The sequence below is a fragment of the Leiobunum rupestre genome, chromosome 2, assembly GCF_980474605.1.
Source record: "Leiobunum rupestre chromosome 2, qqLeiRupe1.1.hap1, whole genome shotgun sequence".
NCBI lineage: Eukaryota > Metazoa > Arthropoda > Arachnida > Opiliones > Sclerosomatidae > Leiobunum > Leiobunum rupestre.
The window spans coordinates 8,077,991-8,093,988 of NC_143385.1; the positions used below are offsets into that span (position 1 = coordinate 8,077,991).

The 15,998-nt window shown below is 35.1% G+C and overlaps 1 protein-coding gene across 2 annotated transcripts; it reads right to left on the reverse strand.

Annotated features, from left to right (window-relative positions):
• Window positions 1-6,377: 6,377 nt before the first annotated feature.
• Window positions 6,378-15,556, reverse strand: Arfip (ADP ribosylation factor interacting protein arfaptin). Of its 2 annotated transcripts, none has more exons than XM_090165356.1 (6): window positions 14,730-14,866; window positions 13,993-14,232; window positions 12,810-12,970; window positions 11,607-11,950; window positions 9,869-10,043; window positions 6,378-8,753 (listed from the first exon to the last, which is right to left on the reverse strand). In XM_090165356.1, the coding sequence occupies exons 1-6, from the start codon at window positions 14,746-14,748 to the stop codon at window positions 8,601-8,603; spliced, it is 1,092 nt and encodes a 363-aa protein (XP_090021482.1). In that variant the 5' UTR covers window positions 14,749-14,866; the 3' UTR covers window positions 6,378-8,600. The 2 variants fall into 2 exon arrangements, with proteins under 2 accessions (XP_090021482.1, XP_090021484.1); XM_090165358.1 differs by lacking the exon at window positions 14,730-14,866 and adding an exon at window positions 15,306-15,556 and having other exon boundaries at window positions 6,380-8,753.
• Between the last annotated feature and the right edge of the window lie 442 nt (window positions 15,557-15,998).

Sequence of the window (15,998 nt, forward strand, 5' to 3'; positions counted from 1 at the left end):
AACGATGAACTCACGCTGCCATCTGCTTACTTTCCTTTCGATGATGCTCTGCCCCCACCATCACAGGAGGTGACCAATCTGGTCAACCACTGAGCGGTCGGGAAAGAAACTCATTATAGTTTGTTATGCGAACGCTCACCATGTTATCTGGGGCAGCAGTAACTGCAACGATCGTGGTGATAAGCTAATGGAATACGTGGTTAGTACAAAACTTCATATTCTTAATAAGAACAATTAACCTACTTTTGTTACTCGTAACAGAAGGGAGGTCATTGATCTTACGCTGTGTACAGAGAATGTCGAAGCTCTAGTTAATGGCTGGCATGTGCCTAGTGAACCTTCACTGTCGGATCACAGACACATTTGCTATAAAGTCAGGATGAAACTGGTTCAGGTTTATAACAAACTTCGCAATCCCAGGCGAACCAATTGGCCTGGTTTTAGGGATGATTTAAATTTTCATCTGAAGGATGATAAGCCTAGGCTGTCATCGGTGCTGAATTTTGATTTGGCTGTTGATCCCATGCAACATGCCATTATAGACTCCTACCACCGCAACTGTCCAGTGAAGTCTACCAACCAGCTAAGGCTAGTTCCTTGGTGGAACCATGAGATTGGCAGGCTTCGCAAAGAATCTAGGAGGCTTTTTAACAAAGCTAAGAGGTTGGGTGACTGGGTTACCTACAAGCACACACTCACTGCATACCATAAGGCCATCCGCGAGGCCAAGAGGGACTCGTGGAGGAATTTCTGTTAGAATATCTCTGATATTCCCAGTACAGCAAAGTTAATGAAAATTATGGCCAACGATAAGACTAAACATCTTGACACTTACTAACTCATATGTTAGATGTACACTTTCCTGACTCCAGAACGAACAGTACTGATTCTGACCCCCTTCCCATTAGGATTGCACGTACCAAAAGGGAAGATTGGGCGGTGGCGAATAAAATTGTCACACACTCTAGACTTATTGGTCAATAAAGTCTTTTAAGCCCTATATGTCTGCGGACGGATGGTATAATTCCCATTCTGTTGCAGGAGGGCATTGATATTATCTGCCCAATGTTGAGTAGAATCTATAGGGCTTGTATTGCCCTTGGATATATTCCTAGCACCTGGAAACTTTCTAGGGTGATCATTATTCCGAAGCCAGGGAAATCGAACTATCTCGAGGCTAAGGCTTTTAGGCCAATCAGTTTGACTTCCTTTTTTCTAAAGATTTTGGAAAAATTGGTAGTCAACTATATTAGGGGGGAGGTTATTTCTCAAATACCTCTCTCGACGGCTCAGTATGCCTACCAAAAAGGCAAATCTACTGAGCCTGCCCTTCATGGCATAACTAACTGCATTGCAAGGGCTATTAACTTTAAGGAAATAGCGTTAGCAGTTTTCCTTGATATAGAGGGCGCTTTTGATATGTGTCCAGCGCAGTCATCATGAAGGCGCTTTGGCATTAATGACAATGTGTCTTTGGATCAAAGCTATGCTGACGAATAGTGTGGTGGTATCCTCCCTGCTTCGTGAATCCCTTATATTCACCACCAGCCGTGGTTGCCCGCAAGGTGGTGTTCTATCACATCTGCTGTGGTGCCTGGTTGTGGATGAACTTTTGGTGAGGCTTAACAGGGATGGGTGCCGCTGTTTCGGCTATGCCGACGATATCGCCATCATCTTGGTGTTATTCTTGACAGCAACGTGGAAGCCTCACCTTGACTCTATAATTAAGAAGGCTAAGATGTTACTTTGGAGAACCAGAAGTGCAGTTAGCAGGTCATGGGGACTTAGCCCTAAAGTGGTTTTCTGGCTGTACACCATGATCATCAGACCATTGCTCTCTTTATGCTGCAGTGGTCTGGTGGCCTAGAGTCCGAATAAAGACTGTGCACCCTACAAAGGCTGGCTTGTGTCAGCATCACAGGAGCTATTAAAACAGCCCGAAGTGCTTCTCTAGAAATTCTCCTGAACATTCTTCCTCTTCATCATTTCATAGAAGAAGCTGCTGCTATGGGAGCCAGAATGGTTGGTGGAAGGCGAATATTTGGGATAATAGCCACACCGAGATCTAATGGGAAATTTCGAGTCAGTTACCCGTCTTCTTAATAGGTTCTGATATTATGGCTACTAAATTACATTTTAGTAAGCCTTTCAATACCTATTTTCCAAGCCGTACAGAGTGGTCCAATCACAAAACCCTCGCGGCCAGATGAGAAATCGTCTGGTTTACCGATGGGTCTAAGACACACTATCGCTCAGGTTCGGGAATGTATTGTCTTACTAGCAATCTCGGCCTTGGTGTCTATGCCTTTAGGCCAATCAGTTTGACTTCCTTTTTTCATAATGAAGGCTGCAAGGCGCTTTGGCATTAATGACACTGTCTTTGGATCAAAGCTATGCTGACTAGTCGTGAGGTGGTATCCTCCCTGCTTGGTGAATCCCTTATGGTCGCCACCAGCCGTGGCTGCCCGCAAGGTGGTGTTCTATCACCTCTTCTGTGGTGCCTCATTGTGGATGAACTATTGGTGAGGCTAAACAGGGTTGGGTGCAGCTGCTTCGGCTATGCTGTCGATATCGCCATCATCTTCACGGGAAAATTCCCCAACACTATTAGCGATTTAGTTAGAAAGGGCTCTTGCATCAGTGGAAAGCTGGTGCAGGAGAGTTGATCTTACGGTTAATCCTAATAAAACGGTTCTTGTTCCTTTTAATCGTAGAAGGATGCAAAACTCTTATAATGATATCTCCTTATTTGGGACTATCTTGAGCGAAAGCACCGAGGTGAAGTACCTCGGTGTTATTCTAGACAGCAAACTAACGTGGAAGCATCACCTTGACTCTATAGTTAAGAAGGCTAAGATGTTACTTTGGAGAACCAGAAGGGCAGTTAGCAGGTCATGGGGACTTAGCCCTAAAGTGGTCTTCTGGCTGTACACCATGATCATTAGACCATTGCTCTCCTATACTGCAGTGGTCTGGTGGCCTAGAGTCCAATCAAGACTGTGCAGAGGGATCTGCGCACCCTACCAAGGCTAGCTTGTGTCAGCATCACAGGAGCTATGAGAACAGCTCCAAGTGCTTCTCTAGAAATTCTCCGGAACATTCTTCCTCTTCATCTTTTCATAGAAGAAGCTGCTGCTATGGGAGCCTATAGGCTCAACCAGAATGGTTGGTGGAAGGCGAATATTTGGGATAATAGCCACACCAAGATCTACCGGGAAATTTCAAGTCAGCTACCTGTCTACCTAATGGGCTCTGATATGATGGCTACGAAGTTACATTTTAGTAAGCCTTTCAATACTTATTTTCCAAGCCGTACGGAGTGGACCAATCATAGTACCCTCGGGATCAGAGGAGAAATCGTCTGGTTTACCGATGGGTCCAAGACCCTCTCTGGCTCTGGTTCGGGGATGTATTGTCTTACTAGCAATCTCGGCTTCTTTGAAAGCCTTGGTGTTTATGCTAGTGTTTTTCAGGTGGAAATTGCCGTTATCTGCTTCTGTGTTGACTTTGTCTTAAAAAGAAGCTTCATGGCCAGGTTATCCAAATTTATTTGGATAGGCAAGCAGCTCTCAACCAGTTTCAGGTCTTTTCAAAACTGGTTTATAGCTGTTTGAATCTCCTCTCGGAGCTAGGCACCAACAATAAAGCTCCACTCTATTGGGTTCCTGGCCATCGGGAGTACTATGTTAATGAGAAAGCCGATGTCTTAGCCAAGAAGGGGGCAGAGGCTGGGTTCTTTGGTGCTGAACCTGACGTTCCTATCCCCTCTAGCATAGTTCGCGGCCTTATCTCTGAATCCATGACTGACCGTCAACTCAAGCTTTGGCTTGAGATGGATGGCCAAAGGCAGGCTAAAGAGTTTATCTCGGGGCCCCTCTAGGCAGAGAGCTAAGGAGTTGCTCTCACTTTCCAAATCTAATATCAGGTTGGTCGTTGGCCTACTATCAGGTCACTGTCTCCTTAACAGACATCTTTACCTGATTGTAATCAGTGATGATCCAATCTGTAAGACATGTCAGGCTGAGGAGGAAACCGCCTCTCATGTGCTTTGTAGGTGCGATTACTACGCGGCCAGATGATTCGAGCATCTTGATATGAATCCGCTGGAAACTTCTGATTTCTATAATATGCCGGCCAAGAGGATTCTCCGTTTTGTGTCGGATATCGGTCTTTTTAAGTCTTAACGTTCGGGGTTGCACAATCGACCTCTCTTCGAAGTGTGCGAATGCGCAAGTCCTTAGCCCTTCACCCCTTTCACTAATAATAATAATGGGCTTATTTGAAAACTATGGTTAATTATAATAATTACTAAGACCTTTTAGGGAAATTAGTTATTTCGGTCAGTATTGTTACCTGGGAAAATATATGGGTATTGGTGGTCAGATCTATTATCACAAGGTAGCTGAATTTATCAAAGGGTTCCACCTTAGTCCCAAATCATCGAGTAGTGACTTTTAATGCCTGAAATGTTTTTCCCACTTCTGAGTGTGAAGGAAACTCTTCATCATTATTTTAAATTTACTACCAGATAATAATTCTGGTACCCAATCTAGTTTTGTAGCAAATGTAATTTTAATAAGAAAATATCAAATTTACCAGAAACAGGTTTATTATATTGTGATTTTAACCAGTAAATGAAAAGTACCAAAGGAAATAATTACAAGAAATAAATATTTTCTAGAACTAATTACCTTTTTTTAGAAAAGCACATCGTTTTAAAATTTGGAATGTTTAACATTATCATTATTACGAATTCATAAAACATTTGCTAAAATACAGTTTTTTAAGTAACTTTAAATGGATGAATGGCACTTAAAAACTACTCGTCTTAAACAAACTTAAAAAATTAATCATGTGAAAAATATATTACAAATCAGGAATTAATATGGGTTATGTCAAGAATGTACGTAGGCTACTGAGAATGTACGAGGCTCATTAGCTAAGAAACTCACAAATCCAAACAATTTTCTCACTTTGTCTTTTGCGAAAACTTGTATAATTAATTACAGAAAAATACATTAAGCCGCATTTAATTCATAATAAATATCCAATAGTTTGTACATGAGGATTAGCTACAATCTCATACATTCTCATTTACCTAAATATGTTCTGGGTTATATTCATATGCATAGCGATAAGTTTAACTCCATTTTTTAGGAAATCAAAATAAACACTCATATCCAGTCATCTTACTAACCCGTTTTAAAAATTTACAAATTGGTAATCAGTTTTACAAGTGCCCATACTATTCATTTTCAATCTTGGTAAGTGTTCTCTCCGAGGCTTAAATATTAATGAAGCTAGTTTGAACCTACCACAGCATATTCCATTGCCAACAACCCAGCTAAGTTTTCTAATTACACTTTTAATAGTATAGGCACTGGATTCAGTAGTCTGACCACAAAATTATATAGTATTTTTTATATCTTTTAAAGCGTAGTTTTTGGTAGTGTTTAATGATTCACTCGTTGAGTAAGAAAAGCTCTCAATTTCAATAAGCGTCTTTCTCCGGCTTTAAGAAAATCATATTGTTGTTGTTTCTGCTAACTCTTTCAAACAATTATGAATTACGAGAAGGGTAAAACACTACAGTGCAATTCTAAGTAGTATTTTTACTCAATTTCACCCTTAACTCTGAACCAAAATTCCAAATTTTAAATATTGTTAAAGCTAGAGACTGTTTTAGTTCATTTTAATTTTAAACCAATATACCAATTCAGAAATTGTTTACAGGGAAACAAATATTTAAAGTGAAACCCTAAGCGGTACAATTTTAATAATAGATGGGAAAAAAAAAATTTAACTCAATAAAAATTTGGCAGAAAAAGAAAATAATTTTTTTTTATATTTTAAATATTTCTACATTTCAGCCTGTTGGTGAGCTTAGACATTTTAAAATTGTCCTATAATGGCATTACCCCCATTTGGTTGTCAAATGCGTATTAGTCTAATGTTCCAAAGAAGTATAATATACTGTGTCTGTATAAGAGGCTATGATTACTTAATGGTATCAATTTTCATTTAAATTTCTTTGTCTAAATTTCAACTTTTTCTCATTGGTTTAAAAAAATTAAAGGTAATGTCATTAATTTATCAGATCATGAAGTTTAAAAAATGTAGACCTGAAGTTTAGTTACTTTTTAAATACACAACATATGCAAATAACTATTATTGACATACTAGGTGGAATTGGGAATTGGATTGAGATGGTTTTAAAAATATTTTGTAATATAAAAATATACTGAGAGAGTGGAGACAAATAAATTTCATTTATTTTAAGTAAAAAAATGTATTCAGAGCTTTTAGTGTGCATTAAACAAATACAGATGAAATATTTTTTGCCAACTTATTGCAGAATTTAAATCAAATAAGTGGTACTAGAAGCATTTATATCGTACAATATGCTGTTCAAAAATGAACAAAAATAATTTAGCACTATCTTTTAGATTAGAAAAATTATAGGAATGCATATAATTATGTAATATCCAGCACTAAAAGTACCAGAAGGCATTATGATCACAAACTAAATTTAATTAGCCAAGAAAATATTATGTAGGTAAAATGTAAGTTTCGGTTAATGTCCTTGGTTAGATTATCACGGAAATTCACTTACATTCATGGGGAGATCACAGAAAACCATTATTTCTAAGAGACATATAATTGTTTAAATTTTTTTAGAATAAGTATTCTTCTCCCCATGATGCTGAATGCTACTTCTTGAGATATCACCTTATTAAAAATAGCTCCATGAATGCTTAGAGGAGAATTTAAGACACTAATTAAAGTTTTAATTTCAGAATACTGGTATGACAGTACTGAATAAATTAAAGATAAATGCCAGGAACGTACTCAAATGTTTCCAGGAGCCCCTTTCGATATTTTTTTAAATGCCGTTGTATTTAGTTTTGACATACATTATTTAGAGAATTTCATAATCGGAACAAATAGATTTACCTTTATAATTTTTATTTTAAACTCGCAAAGGTTTACAAAAAGCCTCGCGAACGGAAATAAATAGGTAATATCGTTGTACCATTATATATTTTTGGCAAACAAGTGGAGATAGTGCATTCATAATCGAAGTTTAAAAAATATTAAAAATTTGTAGTAAAATTAATAATAAGTTCTAGATAATTATTAAAAACAGCAAACCTGTGCATTTGATTGAAACAACTTTCTGAAAGTGTTCCTAACTACCTATTGAAAAGGAAAGTAAAACATTTATACATTCGCTTTCTTAGTAAATAGGAATTTCGATCTCAAACTAGGAATGATCTCCCGCAACTCACAACAAAAAGTGTATTACATAAGTGCTTACAAATTTTTATAAGTGGCCTAAACATTTACATGGATTCAAATCTTGCAAGAATTAAAATTAAAATGTTCCCTTAATCTAAAAACCTTTTAGGTGTAATTTCTTTTCTCCTATGCAATTGTCATACTGAGACAAACAAAGATATGACTTTAAAGCCTTGTATTATACCTTAGGAACTGACCACTACACTCTCTATAGACACAACTAAGAAAAAGTTAAAGGAAAAGTCCAGGTTGGGTAAAACTTGGGTCTATTTGAAAGATCACGTTTAAATATACTCAAAAATATCAGTCGTAAAATTGTATATTTTTTTAATGACGAGAAATTAATTTTTAAACGAGCGAAATTTACCACCAAGCGAGCTGCCATTTTCTTTAGCCTTCCCTCCGCAGACCGCACACTGTTCCCCACGCGCGCTTGCTCCGAACGCTGTTAAAGCCTGTTATAGCGCGAGCAGCGCGTGATTAAAGTCCTAAAACGTCACCCCGAAACAAAAAATGGCAGATCGCTTGGCGGTAAATTTGGCTCGTTTAAAAATTAATTTATCATCATTAAAAAAAGATACAATTTTAAGACTGATATTTTTGAGTATATTTAAACATGATCTTTCAAATAGACCCAAGTTTTACCCAACCTGGACTTTTCCTTTAACTAAAGAAGAGTACATTTCACTTACATATTTTAATTAAAACATTTAAAGTGGTAGAAGTCAAGCCCACCTAACATATTTAACTCATCTGAATAAACATTCCTAGTTGTAGACGAATTCCTGCTGTAAAAATGAAACACCTTTTGATATTACATATGAAGTGGCTTAATACTAAAGCTTTCAGTTTTACAAATAAAGTTAATATGTTACTTAAGCTAAACTTAGAAACTTAAGGTGCACAATGTTTTGCAGTTAAAGCGTTAACAATATGGGAAGTTCATTATACATGTACATGAATACAATTGGGGTATATTACAAATATTAACTTTTAACTCGCAGTGAACTAAATACCTTACGGTTTTTTTTTTTGCACAAGTGTCATATCCCTGGGGTGTAGGGTTTTGTAGGCAGAGTTAATATTAATTTAATCTTCTCCCAACAAATACATCTATTTACATTAACACCCTTTTATTTTAGTAAAACCCAAATTTCATTTAAGACTTAAAGTCTATTATCGCATTTGCTTTACAGACTAGAATCGATAATTATACTTTTAAAGAGGCTTAGTTCTTTAAAAATAACTGTTATGTAGGGAATATTCGTAATTTATTTCTACGAAATGTTTATGTAGAACAGCTATTGCTCTAACCACGATGCACCAGAAGAATTTGGGTTTTTAAGTTTGATATTGAACTGCTTCAAAGTGGCTTCCAATACTACTTGGTTACCAGTAAAATAAGCAGATACTGCATTGTGAAATAAAAGTAGTTGTTTATGCATCACCTTGACCTGAAAATAAAAAGTATTTCATGAAATTAGCATGAATAATCCAATAGAAATAGATAATGAGATCAAGCAAGAAGGACCTTGTTAAATAAAGAAAAATAATGAGACGTAAAAAATTGTATAAATCCATCATTAAGTTTTTTTATGAAATAAAATTCTACAATTTGGTGGGACTGCAATTTTATAATAATTTTGCATGCTAAAATTTTAACTCAAAGAATTTTTGTGTCAGAGGTATGAAAGGGTATTTAAAAGTATTACTTTATAAATATGCCATTTTAATTAAGTGAGTTGTGTTTTTAACTAAACCACTTTATATGCTGAAATCGAGGGGCTAACCACTCTTAGAAAGTCTGTACACCGGATTACGCTTAGATTAGCACTGCCAAAGGCAGGGACTTCAAAGATTACGCGTAATCCCATTAGTACAGTCAAAGGTACGGCTCTGTACACCGATTACGCGGAGCGATCAGCCCCTCGGCTGAAATGAATAAATTTTAATACGCAAAAGATGACTTACTTTAAATCTATTTCTTATAAATCAGAAATTACACTATTATCTTAAATCAAATTCAACCAGCCCTTACTACCATGCCTGTATTGAGGTGTGTGTGATTAGAAACCTGGCACTGTATAACCAGACCCTAAACGCAGAGAACAGATTCCATTTTCTTGTGCAGAATTTTAACGCTCAGATTCTGGCCCTTTTTGGTCTGTTTGACAGACGGGCTCCATGTTCTTGAGTAGAATATACACAGTAAAAAAGAGGTAAGGTACAATATCCAGTACAGTCAAAGTGGTGGGAATTGTCTGTTCTCTGTCTATAGCTCTAGCTAGTATGCCACTGATTCGCAGTGACATACTTCCCTTGAAAAGTTGCAATTTATACAGTTTCTTTGATAATTTCTTTTCCTATATTAAAAACAAAGCTAGTGCAAGGTAATAAACATTGAATTGGAGAAATAAAACCTATCAATGTGATCATGTCAAGTATAAGACTAGCAAAATTTTTTTGTTATATGATATCTAGCGGGCAGCCGTACACTTGCTGTATACGAAATGAAATGGCTCACCTTGACAGACCACTGTCACTGAGAATATTATATAATATTACAAACCTTATTTTCTTCTAAGAATTTCATTTTGACAGAAACATCTGATCTTAACTGCTCATACTTTTCCTTCTGCATAGCAAAATTCCTTCGAGCTTCTTCTAATCGCGAAGATGCACTATCACCAGGATTTGCTGCAGTTAATTCCTCTAAATCAGTGCGATATGCATCATATTCAAGCCTAAAAAATATTTTCATATACAATTGGCTCACAACCTCCTACAGCAAAATCTGTGAAAGATCCAGGGTTTTGTCAATCCTGGCTAAAGTGAGATGGCATTTGCTTGAATTATATTGATTGAATCATTGTATGAACTGAATACAGAAAATTCAGTATACAATAAACATTTTTAAGTTTGATAGTTAATTTTCCCTGTTGGGTTTACAAAATGCCCATGAAATTTGGAAATTTAGTAAATATTGATGTTCAAAAAAATTAAAAATCGATTTATTTGCTTAAAACCTGATTTCATTGATTTCCTTGCAATTTAAATGTAATGGAATTTAAATTAATTTTAAGTACATAGAAGAATCACTACTTGTAACTTAGTTTGCTCTGAATTGACATATTACTAAAGAACCTACTTTTGTCAATTTTCATAATAGGCGATTTAAATAAATTATTTAAAAACTAATTGACTTCATTCAGACAGCCCTGAAATACAGAATCACATTAGCAGTTAGAGGGTGGTAAAAGCTAAAAAACGTGACTGCTATATGTAACACATTGATGGCATATGCTCCGTCAAAAATGGCAAAATATCTTTCTAGGCTTTGGACCCATTCCTAAAAGTAAATTGTATGCGACTGATTTATGTCATGAAGGCTTTAGACAAAGATTTTAAACCCACAATCGAGTATGTAGCGAAGGTTCATCCACTACATTTTTCTTGACACTCACCATATGAATATATGCGGTGAAAAAGAAGCAGACAAACGTTCGGTACAAAGTACGCAAGGAGGCTAATACTATTTTTCTATATTCTTAAATAGTTTAATACATCTTTGACTTAATTGATAATATTGATTTTTTAAGGCTTTATGCCTTATGATAAATAATTTGACTGCAGCGATAACAAAACTATAGTTAATATTAAATTATTAATTAATAATGAAATTTAATTGCATTTTTTATAAATTGAAATTTCTAAAGAACCTATTTTCGTATATTTTCATAAATAAATTGAAATATAATACGCGATTTAAATCAATGATTTTTTTAAGTCACCGGATTTATCAGACAACCCTGATGCAGGGTCATGCCCATACAAGTTTATATATCATATAGAGCAAGTGGTGGCTCCAAAGAAAATCCTTTGGATGCTTTTCTGTTCTGTACCAAAAGGACCCCGTAGCCAGAACGCAAAATATTTTAAATTTTATCACCCAATGGAAAGCTTTAGCAGTTTGATTAAAGGGGCGAAGAAATAACTCCAATCTTTGTTGATAAACATTATGTAGGTGTGTTACTTTTCAATGAAAAAAGATGTTGACCATAATTTACAATTAAAATTTAACAATAAATCTTGCTTATAATTATAAGACTGTGAACATTTTAAATTAGAGACTAGAACTTTAATAGGGAAGCTGCATGCCTCATAGCAAAGATACGGCAGTTATTAAGTTCCCATTTAAAAGCTTTGGAAATTCCAACCTAAAATTACACCTATCGTACCACTAGAGCCACCATTTGCTTTAAATAAATTAATTTCTAAACAATATGGAATTCAAAATATTTTATTACCTTGTTGTTTCAAACTGTTTCACTGTAAGTAGGGTATCTTCCATCGTTTTATTACACAGTGTATTTAAACTTGATACAAAGAAATTTAAAGCACCAAGTAGAGTTTCACCATTCTTGCTGAGGTTCTTTTGAGTTTCTGCATTGTACGCAAACTCTTCTTGTAGATCTGGAGATTTCGTGGCTAGTTCGGAGAAGGACTCTGACAACTGATGTTGAGTTTGAACCACATGATAGAAATGGCTAGTTAATGCACGAGCCAATCTTAATATGTTACAGAACCTGCGTTGTGTCTCTCGTAGCTGATCTATGTGTGTCTCCAATTCAACATCTACGGTTTTGGTTCCCTATAAATTTAAAAATAAAAACTTTAATCTTAATCTAACTGTAAATAAATATGGTTTAAACAATTTTATTATTGTTATGGCCCTGGTGAGTCATAACTATAACTACATAAAAAAAATACTGCACTTTATTAAATAAAGGATATTTTTGAAACCAGACAAGATTTTAGTTTTCTGTGTAATATTTTAAATCTTTCCTCAATTTTATAATACAGAATATTATTGAAATATTAACTTTGAACCTATCTTTAATATAGAGGATTACTATTAGAGTTGCACTGATATGGGTACAGCCAATTTATCAGTTATTCGTGGCCAATAATATCGGACAATATGAACAAAGTTATCAATCATAACAGTAGTGTATATGATAAAATCATTGTAAAAGAAGCTTCAGTACACTGTCATACCATATTATTATAATTTTTCGTGAAAAAAAGTTTGGCAAGAGCATACCCAAATTATATTTCTTTTCATTTTACGTGATACATTTTTTCTATCACAAATCGAATATGGTTGTTTTTTATTTATTCACACTCTTAACCACCTGTCTAAAAAAAGGTATGATCTAGCTTCTTAAGTCTGGCGTATGTAGCGAGGCCAATCAAATAAGATGTTATCATTACAATGTAGTTAGTTAATCAAGAATTATCTTTTATTTTTAAATATATTTCTTATACCAGTATCGGCCAATACCGATATTAGAAAAATAGGCGGATAAATTGGTTACTGTTATATCGGGCACCCCTCATTACTATGACGTAATAAAAAAGCTCTGCACACCTTAATAACTGTAACAAATCTATCTTAAGCCCATGCAGCATAGACTACAATAGCAACATAATTTTTTTTAATTAGTTACTTTTCCAAGTTTTTCAGATAAAGCTTGTCTGGTGCACTTGTACGTAGAAATACTCCACTGTTTTAGGAAATCTATTTTTGAAACGGACGATTTTGACAAGTGTCTGCCATCTTCTCCATTTAGTGACGGACTTGGACTAGATAGTGGAACAGTCGTATTAGCTGAAAAAAGATATTATAAGATTATTTTTAAAATTAGGGTTGAACAAAAACAAGCTTATGCTAAAACAAGGCTGGCATTGCTTATGCCACCGAATTCCTAAGCAAATTTTTAATTTGAATCTATATTTATCAGAATATGCATTGAAGTACTTATCAAAAGGTTCTCCTTCGCCAGATTCTGTACTTAGTTCTGATGTAGCCTGCATTGGCCTTGTTTTAGCATTTGGCAGCTAGGATACGAATGGCATACTAACTTTTATAGTACATAACATTGATGCTCGCTATAGCTTTGTTCTAGTGTGAACAATATTTTTTAACCAAATTATTTTGCCTCCAGCCTTGTATTGAATTAATACAAGCTTAGAGGATGAAGGAAATTACCCCAAAATCATATCATGGCGAAGCAAAATAATTCAAAATATGCGATAGTTTTAAAGAGTAAATGTCTTACTTCTCAACAATTAACATTTATTTTAGGTGTGCATAACCATATTTTACTAGTTTTAGGGAAATAAAAGGGGACACTGCATGATACTAGGAGAATATAGAAAAATAATTCAGATGCTCATTCAAATTTGATTTCATTTGAGAAACAAATTAAATCTGAGAGTGAATGAGATTTACGAAAACATTTGGCAGCGGCAGCGTACCAATCATGTGTGATAAAGAATTTAAACCAGTATACATAAGGGATATTATTAAAGGAAGTGGATCTTTGAAGCCCAAGGATGAACTAACTTACAGTTCCAGGCGACAAATGTAGAGGGACCAGAGGAATAGTAGTTAACGTCACATTATTTGAGAGTATTTACGCTACAAAAATTCTATTTGCCAAAATAAAATATCTTTTATCTTCCGCTTTTCATCTTTTGATGCTAACAAACATTTATGACCTGAGAAGGTATGTCTCCCAATTGAGCAATTTAAATTCTTTTCAAAAGCATGAGATGTTTCCAAAGAGTGTAATTTAACATATAAGTAGTTTACAAATAATACACTGAATAACATTTACAAACACACACCTGGAGGGACAGAATTGTGTCTCCTAAGTTCAGATGGGAATGATGTAGGAAGTGCTGCTGACCTTTTCTGACCACCAGGAGACATACCCTGTTGACTATCAGAGTTCTCATTCGATGACAATCCAGAATGGACAACATCCAGACTTTCATTCAATGACGGCATATCATCAAGTACTTCTCTTAAATCTTCTAAGTTATTATTCTGACCACTTCCTCCCAAGAGAGATCTGGACATTTCAACTGAAATAAACCTAATTATTACAATAATAGCAAAAGTAATTGCAATAAAAATTGAGCCAAATATTATAGAAAATTATGTAATTCAAGACCTCATAAGAATTATCTACCTGATTACAGTTAACACATACAAAGCATTTGCAATGTATGTAATTTTAAATAAACTACGATGATAAATCTTCTTTGCCCGCTAATTTTTATTTGGGATCAAGGTCTATGGAAAATTAAACTGTTCGCAAAAAGAAAAATGCATTTATAGCCATCAATCTGGTTATCATTCTACCAATAAAGAATTACAAACCAATGGCTTGTTTTCATTAGCAGAAATAGCCTTAAGTATAAAACCAAATTCAGCTGACTAAAAGTTTGTTCTGTAAAAAAACCCCGCTATACAGTTAAGTAAAGGAAAAGTTGTGGATGAAATGCATTGAATTTCATTTTGTTTTAACAATCACTCATTAATTTAGAAACTCTGTGTACAATTTTCCAAGGAGATATACCAGCGTGAAAACTTGACATTTAACTGCCCTCTCGTACAGCACTAACTTAAGTGCTGCAAACTGGAAATGACTTGTATTACTTTGAAAAGTTGTGTGTGATAAATATATTCTTTTCAGCTATTTGATATCATACTCTAATAGTTGTAATTTTTCTAATCAACTTATATATTTGGTATAAGCATTTATCATTTTGATTTATTACATTAAGTGCATTGTTTTCATATTTCAATGTTTCAACACGTTAAAAATTTTCTTCAGAAATTCGAGTCACTATTCACTGGGAAATATCTATTTCCTTTTCCTCTATGGCTTATTGCTTATCAGACCTCTTTCTTGAGATTAGATAAGTAATAGTCTACTAAAAAGAAAACGGTGTAGGCATGTAGAATTATTATTACTATCACTAAAATAAATTGAAATGTGGTAATGAACGTGTATAAAATATGGCTTCATAATTCTGAAAGGAAAAAGAACTTTTGAAAACGCATCCTTAGCTTCATGATATCACGATCAAAGAAGCTACGGATCAGTAACAACAATAATAAGATAAAATACTAAGAATAAAATTAAACTTACATTTCTGCAAAACGAAATAATTTGGCTTATCCTAACGATAAGTTGCTTGTTCTGTTAAGCCTCTTTTCAGTTTTTTAGCTTTGGGCGTGCACCGCAATCTGCGTCCTCCAATAAAGTAAGACAAGGAAAAATTACAGAGGGTAGAGACGAAGGACAGAGTTTTGTGGTACTCGCTAAAGCCTCTGTGTCATCGGTTCATCGCTGTTGGAGGAGTGCCGGGCCCTCACCGGGCTTCTTCACAAACCTATTATATTTACTCTGGTTTTTAAACAGTCCACGGAGAAAAGGGTTAAGGGTTTGTCTTTGCTGCAAAATAAAAGCCAGCGGAACAGGGTTAATCGAATATAAAAATACAAGAATGAAAGCTGACAAAATGGGGAAACCATAGAAATCTTATAACATAGAATGATTCCGTATAAATACAAAATGGGCCAATTACATTTTCGGAGGTTTCGTCATTATCAGCCAATCACGATTCAAAGAGTGACTACGGCAGCGACTCGTTGCCATCTAGTTTGAGTTACTGAAAATAATAATTCGATTTTAGATTACGTCACCTTAAGAACCCGCATTTGATTGGCCCACGTCAATCGAGTCACGGCCCTATGCACGCGCTCACGTGAGCGCGTGCAGGAGGCCGTGATCGAGTTTAAGGTAGTTTTTAAACATGGTAGACTGTTTCTTTACTCGTAA